At 51.8% G+C, this 12,203-nt stretch overlaps 1 protein-coding gene across 1 annotated transcript in view; it reads right to left on the bottom strand.

Moving 5' to 3' along the window:
- The window catches only part of LOC139273152 (dynein regulatory complex protein 11-like), a 245,807-nt gene that overhangs the window by 99,014 nt on the left and 134,590 nt on the right, over positions 1-12,203 (bottom strand). The window contains exon 11 of the mRNA XM_070889687.1: positions 1,219-1,301. Within this exon, the coding sequence (XP_070745788.1) occupies positions 1,219-1,301 (83 nt within the window). The remainder of the gene's footprint in view (positions 1-1,218; positions 1,302-12,203) is intronic.

The following is a 12,203-nucleotide window of genomic DNA, read 5'->3' on the forward strand; positions in this document are numbered from 1 at the left end:
GAATGGGGTTGGACAGGGGACAGGGAAAGGCTTGGGAGGGGGGGGGGAGTGGGTTTGGACGGGGGACAGGGTGAGGCTGGGGGGGGGAATGGGGTTGGATGGGGGACAGGGAGAGGCTGGGGGGGGAATGGGGTTGGACGGGGGACAGGGAGAGGCTGGGGGGGAGTGGGGTTTGGACAGGGGGCAGGGAGAGGCTTGGGGGGGGGAATGGGGTTTGGACAGGGGGCAGGGAGAGGCTGGGGGAGGGGGAGTGGGGTTTGGACAGGGGGCAGGGAGAGGCTGGGGAGGGAGAGTGGGGTTTGGACAGGGGGCAGGGAGAGGCTGGGGGGGGAGTGGGGTTTGGACAGGGTACTGGGAGAGGCTGGGGGGGGGAGTGGAGTTGGACAGGGGGCAGGGAGAGGCTGGGGGGGGAGTGGGGTTTGGACAGGGTACTGGGAGAGGCTGGGGGGGGGGAATGGAGTTGGACAGGGGGCAGGGAGAGGCTGGGGGGGGAGTGGAGTTTGGACAGGGTACTGGGAGAGGCTGGGGGGGGGAGTGGAGTTGGACAGGGGGCAGGGAGAGGCTGGGGGGGGAGTGGGGTTTGGACAGGGTACTGGGAGAGGCTGGGGGTGGGGGAATGGAGTTGGACAGGGGGCAGGGAGAGGCTGGGGGGGGGAGTGGGGTTTGGACAGGGTACTGGGAGAGGCTGGGGGGGGAGTGGAGTTGGACAGGGGGCAGGGAGAGGCTGAGGGGGGAGTGGGGTTTGGACAGGGTACTGGGAGAGGCTGGGGGGGGGAGTGGAGTTGGACAGGGGACAGGGAGAGGCTGGGGGGGGAGTGGGGTTTTGTACAGGGTACTGGGAGAGGCTGGGGGGGGGGTGAATGGAGTTGGACAGGGGACAGGGAAAGGCTGGGGGGGGAGTGGGGTTTTGTACAGGGTACTGGGAGAGGCTGGGGGGGGGGGTGAATGGAGTTGGACAGGGTACTGGGAGAGGCTGGGGGGGGGAGTCGGTTTGGACAGGGGACAGGGAGAGGCTGGGGGGGGAGTGGGGTTTGGACAGGGTACTGGGAGAGGCTGGGGGGGCGGGGAGTGGAGTTGGACAGGGGACAGGGAGAGACTGGGGGGTGGGAGTGGAGTTGGACAGGGGACAGGGAGAGGCTGGGGGGAGGGAGTGGGTTTGGACAGGGGACAGGGGGAAACGGTTCAGTGAATGCCTATAAAAGGAAAGCTTTCACTCACCTAAATAGTCGGATAAATGAACCTGTGGCACCGGTTTTAAGAGCCCCTCTGCAATCAATTCATCGCAGAGTGATGTGAGGGTCCTGAAACACAACAATAGCATTACCACACTGCGTAGGTCTCTGCACCCAGCCTTCAATTAATTACTCTGTTGAAATGTAGGAAACGCGGCAGGCAATTTGCACACAGCAAGCTGACCAGATAATCTGCTTTTAGCAATCATTTAGCTATCATTGAATCAGAGAACGGTTACAGCACAGGAGGCCATTCGGCCCATCGAGCCCGTGCCGGCTCTATGCAAGAGCATTTCAGCCAGTCCCACTCCCCCGCCCTTTCCCCAGAGCCCTGCAATTTTTTTCCTTCAGGTATTTATCCAGTTCTCTTTTGAAAGCTGTGATTGAGTTTGCCTCCACCACCCTCTCAGGCCGTGCATTCCAGATCCTAACCACTCGCTGCGTAAACAAATATTTCCTCATGTCACCTTTGGTTCTTTTGCCAATTACCTTAAATCTGTGTCCTCTGGTTCCCGACCCTTCCACCAATGGGAACAGTTTCTCTCTCGCTACTCTGTCCAGACCCCTCATGATTTTGAACACCTCGATCAAATCTCCTCTCAACCTTCAACTTGCAACAATAAGTTGTGGAACCAACCAGGGAGCAGGCTATTTTGGATCTGGTAATGTGTAATGAGACAGGATTAATTAATGGTCTCATAGTAAAGGATCCTCTAGGGAAGAGTGATCATAGCATGGTAGAATTTCAAATTCAGTTTGAGGGTGAGAAAGTTGGGTCTCAAACTAGAGTCCTGAACTTAAATAAAGGCGATTACAAAGGTATGAAAACAGAGTTGCTAAAGTGGACTGGGAAAATAGAACATTTTGAAATAGTGCCCTGTATAACAACAACTAATTGTATTTATATAGCAACTTTAATGTAGTAAAACATCACAAGGTGTTTCATAGGAGTATTATAAGACAGAAATTTTGACATTGAGCCACATAAGGAGAAATTAGGGCAAGTTGACCAAAAGCTTGCTCAAAGAGGGAAGTTTTAAGGAGCATCTTAAAGGAGGAGAGAGAGGGGGAGAGCTTTAGGGAGGGAGTTCCAGAGCTTGGGGCCCAGGCAGCTGAAGGCACGGCCACCAATGGTGGAGCGATTATAATCAGGAATGCTCAAGAGGGCAGAATTGGAGGAGTGCAGACATCTCGGGGGGTTGTGGGGCTGGAGGAGATTACAGAGATAGGGAGGGGCGAGGGCCATGGAGGGATTTGAAATCAATGGTGAGAATTTTAAAATCGAGGCGTTGCTTAACCGGGAGCTAAAGTAATTAAAAAAGGAGGGGGCGAGAAGACGGATAATTATAGATCGGTTAGCCTGACATCAGTGGTGGGGAAAATGTTGGAATCAATCATTAAGGATGAAATAGCAGCGCATTTGGAAAGCAGTGACAGGATCGGTCCAAGTCAGCATGGATTTATGAAAGGGAAATCATGCTTGACAAATCTTCTGGAATTTTTTGAGAATGTAACTAGTAGAGTGTAAAGGGAGAACCAGTGGATGTGGTGTATTTGGACTTTCAAAAGGCTTTTGACAAGGTCCCACACAAGAGATTGGTGTGCAAAATCAAAGCACATGGTATTGGGGGTAATGTACTGACGTGGATAGAGAACAGGTTGGCAGACAGGAAGCAGAGAGTCGGAATAAACGGGTCCTTTTCAGAATGGCAGGCAGTGACTAGTGGGGTGCCGCAGGGCTCAGTGCTGGGACCCCAGCTCTTTACAATATACATTATCGATTTGGATGAAGGAATTGAGTGTAATATCTCCAAGTTTGCAGATGACACTAAACTGGGTGGCGGTGTGAGCTGTGAGGAGGACGCTAAGAGGCTGCAGGGTGACTTGGACAGGTTAGGTGAGTGGGCAAATGCATGGCAGATGCAGTATAATGTGGATAAATGTGAGGTTATCCACTGTGGGGGCAAAAACACGAAGGCAGAATATTATCTGAATGGCGACAGATTAGGAAAAGGGGAGGTGCAACGAGACCTGGGTGTCATGGTACATCAGTCATTGAAAGTTGGCATGCAGGTACAGCAGGTGGTGAAGAAGGCAAATGGTATGTTGGCCTTCATAGCTAGGGGATTTGAGTGGAGGAGCAGGGAGATCTTACTGCAGTTGTACAGGGCCTTGGAGAGGTCTCACCTGGAATATTGTGTTCCGTTTTGGTCTCCTAATCTGAGGAAGGACGTTCTTGCTATTGAGGGAGTGCAGCGAAGGTTCACCAGACTGATTCCAGGGATGGTTGGAATGACATATGAGGGGAGACTGGATCAACTGGGCCTTTATACACTGGATTTAGAAGGATGAGAGGGGATCTCATAGAAACCTGTAAGATTCTGATGGGACTGGACATGTTAGATGCAGGAAGAATATTCCCGATGTTGGGGAAGTCCAGAACCAGGGGACATAGTCTTAGGATAAGGGGTAAGCCATTTAGAACAGAGATGAGGAGAAACTTCTTCACTCAGAGAGTTGTTAACCTGTAGAATTCCCTGCCGCAGAGAGTTGTTGAGGCCAGTTCATTGGATATATTCAAGAGGGAGTTAGATATGGCCCTTACGGCTAAAGGGATCAAGGGGTATGGAGAGAAAGCAGAAAAGGGGTACTGAGGGAATGATCAGCCATGATCTTATTGAATGGCGGTGCAGGCTAGAAGGGCCGAATGGCCTACTCCTGCACCTATTTTCTATGTTTCTATGTCAGTGAGCACAAGGGTGATGGGTGAGCGGGACTTGGTACGAGTTAGGACACGGGGCAGCCAAATTCTGGATGGCCTCTAGTTTACGGCGGGTAGAATATGGGAGGCCGGCCAGGAGTGCCTTGGAATAGTCAAGTCTGGAGGTAACAAAGGCATGGATGAGGGTTTCAGCAGCGGAAGAGCTGAGGCAAGTCAAAGACCGAGGGGTGGAAATTGGGTCGTGCCTCTGTTACGGTGTTAACCCGGGTGGTGCGGTAAATTTTGTCCCAGGAAATGGTTTGCGTCTCCCTGTGTAAAATTCACCAGCTGGGCCCTGAGTGTGGGGCGGAGCGGGGGGGAGGGGGCATTACACACCTCAGCTAAACAGCCGGCCTCGGAGCACTCCGAGAGAGGTTTCCGTGAAAAATAAATCTGAATAAAACCCACCAAAAACAGTCTTCATACTTCCCTGAAGCCACTCCCACTTACCTCAGGCCGACATTCCTTCCCTTGCTGTGGTCGCTACAGCTGTAACCACCAGCTTTCACAGGCAGTCCCACATTATAGGCAGTCCCTCGGACTTGCTTCCACACTAACATGAGTCCTCAGGTGACTGATGAGTCCAATGTGGGACCTACAGTCTCCGTCACAGGCGGTGTCTGGGGCAGGCGGTGGTTGGAGGGACGGGTGGGTGGGGTGCTTGGGTTGCCGTGCGTTCCTTCCGCTGTTTACACTTGGCTTCAGCTTTCTCTCGGCGTAGAGGCTCAAGGTTTTTGGCGCCTTCCCAGATGCTCTTCCTCCACTTCGGGCGGTATTGGGCGAGGGATTCCCAGGTGTCGGTGGGCTTGTTGCATTTTATCAAGGAGTGTTTGAGGGTGTCCTTGAAGCGTTTCCTCTGCCCACTTGGGGCTCGCTTGCCATGTAGGAGCTCTGAGTAGAGCTTATTTTGGGAGTCTCATGTCAGGCATGCGGACGACGTGGCCCGCCCAATGGAGCTGGTCGAGCGTGGCCAGTGCTTCGATGCTGAGGATGTTGGCCTGAGCGAGAACGCTGACGTTGGTGCGCCTATCCTCCCAGGGGATTTGCAGGATCTTGCGGAGGCAGTGTTGGTGGTACTTCTCCAGTGCTTTGAGGTGCCTGCTGTACATAGGCCATGTCTCCAAGGCATAAAAGGAGGGTGGGTATCGCTACTGCTCTGTAGACCATGAGCTTGGTGCCGGGTTTGAGTTCCTGGTCTTCAAACACTCTCTTCCTCAGGTGACCGAAGGCTGCACTGGCGCACTGAAGGCAGCGTTGGACCTCGTCATCGACGCCTGCCCTTGTTGATAGTAGGCTCACAAGGTATGGGAAATGGTCCACGTTGTCCAAGGTCTCGTCGTGGATTGTGATAATCGGGGAGAGTGCTACGTGACGGGGGCAGGTTGGTAGAGGTCCTTTGTCTTATGAATGTTTATTGTAAGGCCCATGCTCTTGTACGCTTCTGTGAAGGTGTTGACGATGGCTTGGAGTTCAGCCTCCGAGTGTGCACAGACGCAGGCGCCGTCTGCATAGTGTAGTTCAATGACAGAGGATGGGACCGGAGGTGACGGAGGTTGAACAATTTCCCGTTTGTTCTGTAGATTAGTTCAATTCCAGCGCGGAGCTTATTGAGGGTGAGATGGAGCATTGCAGCAAGGAAGATCGAGAAGAGCGTTGGTGCGATGACATAAGAACATAAGAACATAAAAATAGGAGCACGAGTCGGCCATTCGGCCCCTCGAGCCTGCTCCGCCATTTAATACGATCATGGCTGATCTGATCCTGGACTCAGCTCCACTTCCCCGCCCACTCCTCATAACCCTTCACTCCCTTATCGTTTCAATATATTTAAGGCGGAGATAGACAGATTTTTGATGACCCAGCCTCCACAGCTCTCTAGGGCAGAGAATTCCACAGATTTACAACCCTCTGAGAGAAGAAATTCTCATCTCAGTTTTAAATGGGCGGCCCCTTATTCTGAGACTATGTCCCCTAGTTTTAGTTTCCCCTAAGAGTGGAAACATCTTCTCTGCATCCACCTTGTCGAGCCCCCTCATTATCTTATATGTTTCAATAAGGTCACCTCCCATTCTTCTGAATTCCAATGTGTATAGCCTTGCTTGACCCCGGTCCGCACGTGTATTGGGTCTGTGGGGGATCCGTTGGTCAGGGTCATGGCTTGCAGGTCATCATAAAGCAGGCAGAGGATGATGACAAACTTTTGGGGGGCAGCCGAATTGGAGGAGGACACTCCATAGTCCCTCCTGGTTAACAGTGTCGAAGGCCTTTGTGAGGTCAAAGGCGGCCATATACAAGGGCTGGTGTTGCTCCCTGCATTCTCTTGCATTTGCCGCATGGTGAAGATCATGTCCATTGTGCCCCTTAGTGGGCGGAATTGGCATTGTGATTCTGGAAGGAGTTCTTCAGCCACAGGGAGAAGGAGACTGAGGAGGATTCTTGCGATGACTTTCCCTGTGGCAGACTGCAGGGAAACTCCTCTGTAATTACAGCAATCGGGCTTGTCACCTTTCTTAAAGATGGTCACGATTACAATGTCTCTGAGATCCCCAGATATGCTCACCTCCTTGCAAATAAGCAAAATTAGTTCATTGATTCGCACCAATTGTGCTTCTCCGCCATTTAGTGCTTCTGCATGGCTTCCATCTGCTCCTGAGGCCTTGTTGTTCTTCAGTTGTCGAATGGCCTTTTCAACCTTAGGTTGGGCTGGGTTGTGTTGAGAGGGTGGCAGGCAGCATGCTGTGTGATGGAGCTGGAGCATGGCGGCGAGGAAGATTGAGAAGAGGGTTGGAGCGATGACGCAGCCCTGTTTGACCCCGGTTCGGACGTGGATTGGGCCTGTAATGGATCCGTTGGTTAAGGATCACGGCCTGCATGTCATCGTGGAGCAGGCGAAGGATGTTGACAAACGTTTGGGGGCATCCGAAACGGAGGAGGACGCTCCATAGACCCTCACGATTGACAGTGTCAAAGGCCTCTGTAAGGTCGAAGAAGGCCATGTATAAGGGCTGGTGCTGCTCCCTGCATTGTTCCTGCAACTGGCGCACTGCAAAAATCATGTCCGTTGTGCCCCATAGGGGACGACCTCACAGTCAACAAGCTGCCCGCTGGAGTGAAACTAAACGACAGAACCAGTGGGAACCTGTTCAACCTTCGTCGCCTCCAGGCCAGGTCCAAGACCAGCCCAACCTCTGCCGTCGAGCTACAGTACGCGGACGACGCCTGCGTCTGTGCACATACAGAGGCTGAACTCCAGGGCACAATCGACGTATTTACTGAGGCATACGAAAGCACGGGCCTTACGCTAAACATCCGTAAGACAAAGGTCCTCCACCAGCCTGTCCTCACCGCACAGCACTGCCCCCCAGTCATCAAGATCCACGGCGCGGCCCTGGACAACGTGGACCATTTCCCATTCCTCGGGAGCCTCCTATCAACAAGAGCAGGCATCGACGGTGAGATCCAACACCGCCTCCAGTGCGCCAGTGCGCCAGTGCAACCTTCGGCCGCCTGAGGAAAAGAGTGTTCGAAGACCAGGTCCTCAAAACTACCACCAAGCTCATGGTCTACAGGGCTGTAGTAATACTCGCCCTCCTGTATGGCTCAGAGACATGGACCATGTACAGTAGACACCTCAAGTTGCTGGAGAAATACCACCAACGATGTCTCCGCAAGAAATTGCAAATCCCTGAGAGGACAGACGTACCAACATTAGCGTCCTCGACCAGGCCAACATCCCCAGCATTGAAGCACTGACCACACTCGATCAGCTCCGCTGGGCGGGCCACATTGTCCACATGCCAGACACAAGACTCCCAAAGCAAGTGCTCTACTCGGAACTCCTTCACGGCAGGCACGCCCCAGGTGGGCAGAGGAAACGTTACAGGGACACCCTCAAAGCCTCCTTGATAAAGTGCAACATCCCCACCGACACCTGGGAGTCCCTGGCCAAAGACCGCCCTAAGTGGAGGAAGTGCATCTGGGAGGGCGCTGAGCACCTCGAGTCTCATCGCCGAGAGCATGCAGAAACCAAGCGCAGGCAGCGGAAGGAGCGTGTGGCAAACCAGTCCCACCCTCCCCTTCCCTCAACCACTGTCTGTCCCACCTGTGACAGAGTCTGTGGCTCTTGTATGGGGGACTGTTCAGCCACCAAAGAACTCACTTCAGGAATGGAAGCAAGTTTCCTCGATTCCGAGGGACTGCCTATGATGATGATGATGATGAGGTGGGATGGAGTCAGGGACACTCACGTCGAAGACAGAGTCTCAATTAAGGAGATCTTCGAAGTGCTCCTTCCAGCTGGCCCTGACTGCCTCTCCATTCTTGGCCCGCAGTGGGGTAGGACCTTGGGTGCTTGGGCCGTGGGTGGTCTTGACTGCAGTGAAGAATCCTCGCACGTGGTTGTCAGCTAGGTGCTGGATCTCCTGCACTTTCTCCACCCACCATCTGTTCTTTAGGTCGCGGGTTTTCTGTTGGACCTCGGCCTTCAGCCGTCTGTAAAGCTGAACTTTCTTGCCCTTGAGTTGTGTTGCTGTTTCCAGTTGAAGAATGCCTTGCGCTTGTGGCTTATTGGCTCCTGGATCTCCTGCTCATTCTCATGTTCTTATGTAATCAGTCTTAGTGTTTCCTGGTCGAGTGACCGAGCGTCTCTTCACAGGCTCTAATTACGGAGGCCTTGAGGGAAGACCAGGCACTATGGGCACTCTGTGTCTCGGGATCACTGGGATTGGTCAGGTTGGTTGTGAGGTACTGGCTAAATCGAGCTTTCTGAGCAGGGTCTTTGAGTGCTCCAGCGTTGGGCATGCTGAGGGGTGCTACGGATCGGGCGAGTTTCAAATTTTGAGCCGGTGTCGCAACCAGGGACGTTACAAAGCGACTCGCCTCTCCCGAGCAGTACTGTTCCACGCCCCCGCAAATCTCGCACCGAATGTCCCAGCAGGGTGCTGGAAGCTGGCCGCCCTGCCAGAAATACTCTCCGCCGCCATTACATAGAAACATAGAAACATAGAAAATAGGTGCAGGAGTAGGCCATTCGGCCCTTCGAGCCTGCACCGCCATTCAATAAGATCATGGCTGATCATTCCCTCAGTACCGCTTTCCTGCTTTCTCTCCATACCCCTTGATCCCTTTAGCCATAAGGGCCATATCTAACTCCCTCTTGAATATATCCAATGAACTGGCATCAACAACTCTCTGCGATAGGGAATTCCACAGGTTCACCACTCTCTGAGTGAAGACGTTTCTCATCTCAGTCCTAAATGGCTTACCCCTTATCCTTAGACTGTGACCCCTGGTTCTGGACTTCCCCAACATCGGGAACATTCTTCCTGCATCTAACCTGTCCAGTCCCGTCAGAATCTTGTATGTTTCTATGAGATCCCCTCTCATCTTTCTAAACTCCAATGCATAAAGGCTCAGTTGATCCAGTCTCTCCTCATGTCAGTCCTGCTATCCCGGGAATCAGTCTGGTGAACCTTCGCTGCACTCTCTCAATAGCATGAACATCCTTCCTCAGATTAGGAGACCAAAACTGAACACAATATTCCAGGCCCTGTACAACTGCAGTAAGACCTCCCTGCTCCTATACTCAAATCGCCTCGCTATGAAGGCCAATATACCATTTGCCTTCTTCACTGCCTGCTGTACCTGCATGCCCACTTTCAATGACTGATGAACCATGACACCTAACCTGTCCACCGCCCCTCTGGGGTGAAAACAGCGGCGGCAACAATCTGAAAATCCTGCCAAATATCATTAATATATATCAGGAAAAGCAATGGTCCCAGTCCCGACCCCTGGGGAACACCACTGTATACCTCCCTCCAGTCCCAGAAACAACCGTTCATCACTACTCTCTGTTTCCTGTCACTGAGCCAATCCCGTATCCATACTGCCCCTGTCCCTTTTATTCCATGGGCTTCAACTTTGCTGTAAGCTGATTATTTGGCACTTTGTCAAATGCCTTTTAGAAATCCATGTACACCACGTCAACCACATTACCCTCATCAACCCTCTCTGTTACCTCATCAAAACACTCCATCAAGTTGGTTAAATACGATTTGACTTTAACACTTGCCGCAGAATACCCAGCCTCTGACCCGCTCTTGTTGCCACAATATTTATGTGACTGGTCCAGTTACGTTTCTGGTCAGTGGTGACCCCCAGGGTGTTGATGGTGGGGGATTCGGCGATGGTAATGCCGTTGAATGTCAAGGGGCGGTGGTTAGACTCTCGCTTGTTGGCGATGGTCATTGCCTGGCACTTGTGTAGTTCGAATGTTACTTGCCACTTATCATCCCAAGCCTAAATGTCGTCCAGGTCTTGCTGCACAGGCACAGACTTCTCTGTTATCTGAGGAACTGAACACTGCGATCATCAGCGAACATCCCCACTTCTGACCTTATGATGGAGGGAAGGTCATTGATGAAGCAGCTGAAGATGGTTGGGTCGAGGACACTGCCCTGAGGAACTCCTGCAGCGATGTCCTGGGGCTGTGATGATTGACCTCCAACCACCACAACCATCTTCCTTTGTGCTGGGTATGACTCCAGCCAGTGGGGAGTTTCCCCCTGATTCCCACCGACTCCAGTTTTACTGGGATTCCTTGAGGCCTCACTCGGTCACCTCTGGAATTCAGCTCTTTTGTCCATGTTTGGACCAAGGCTGTAATGAGGTCTGGAGCCGAGTGGGCCTGATAGAACCCAAACTGGGCATCGGTGAGCAGGTTACTGGTGAGTAAGTGCCACTTGATAGCACTGTCGGTGACATTGAGAGTGGACTGATGGGGCAGTAATTGGCCAGCTGGGATTTGTGCTGCTTTTTGTACCTGGGCAGTTTTCCATATTGTCGGGTAGATGCCAGTGTTGTAGCCGTACTGGAAACAACCACGACACCAGCAAAGCCTCGCTGATCCAAGCCAACTTGAACAACCCACCACCAACTCGTCTCAAAGTAGAAGGCCATTATGGTCAGTCGCTGAAGCCCTTCAGTGATCCCTCCTCAGTCAGATCACCGATAGCGAAATGCTTGGAAGAACTGTGTCGCTTGGAATGGCGGGTTTAAATGAAGTTACAGGAGGGTGGGCACCAGGATATGGCACTCGAAAGGAGAATCGGGGCACAAAGGGTTGGGACAGATGGATGGCACCAAAGCAAGAAATAGTAAGATATTAGGTGGGGTCAGACTAAGAGAGAACACAGGATGGGCTAAGATAGGTTTACATTATGTTTGTGAACGCACGAAGCGTCGTACTGCGTACAGTTTTGGTGATCTTATCAAAACATAAGATAACCCTCAGAGAGGAAATTCTTCCTCATCTCAGTTCTAAATGGGCGACTCCTTATTCTTAAACTATGCCCCCTAGTTCTAGATTCCCCAAAGGTGGAAACATCCTCTCTGCATCCACCTTGTCGAGTCCCCTCAGTATCTTATACGTTTCAATAAGATCACCTCTCATTCTTCTAAACTCAAAGGAGTAGAGTCCCAACCAACTCAATCTATCTTCATGAATCAACCTCCTCATCTCCAGAATCAACCTAGTGAACCATCTCTTAACTGCCTCCAATACAAGTATATCCTTCCTTAAATACAGAGACCAAAACTGCACGCAGTACTCCAGGTATGGTCTCACCAAGACCCTGTACAGTTGTAGCAGAACTTCTCTGCTTTTATACTAAAGGGATCAAGGAATCAAGGGGTATGGAGAGAAAGCAGGAGTGGGGTACTGAAGTTGCATGATCAGCCATGATCATACTGAATGGTGGTGCAGGCTCGAAGGGCCGAATAGCCTACTCCTGCACCTATTTTCTATGTTTCTATGTTTCTATGTTTCTATACTCCATCCCCCTTGCAATAAAGGAAAACATTTCATTTGCCTTCCTGATTACTTGCTATACTAGCTGTTATATATGTAAACAAGCAGCTTGTTGGAGCATAAAATGTTTCTGGCTTTCTCAAAAGCAATTACTTGTTTTCTTCCCCATACCCAGTTCTCACCTTTATGCAGTAACACATGTAGGGGCTCTAAAAGGGTGCTTAACCCCGGTAGGAAGTTACCAAAATAGTTGAGGAGTCCGAGGAACGTTGACATTCTGTGGCCTGGGCGCGTTCCTGATAGCCTTTCTCTTGGCGTCTGTGGGCTGAATGCCATCCGCCGCGATCTTTCTCCCCAAAAACTCCATTTCTGTTGCCATGAAGACACATTTTGGCCTCTT

This window comes from Pristiophorus japonicus, chromosome 1 (genome assembly GCF_044704955.1).
Source record: "Pristiophorus japonicus isolate sPriJap1 chromosome 1, sPriJap1.hap1, whole genome shotgun sequence".
Taxonomy (NCBI): Eukaryota; Metazoa; Chordata; class Chondrichthyes; family Pristiophoridae; genus Pristiophorus; species Pristiophorus japonicus.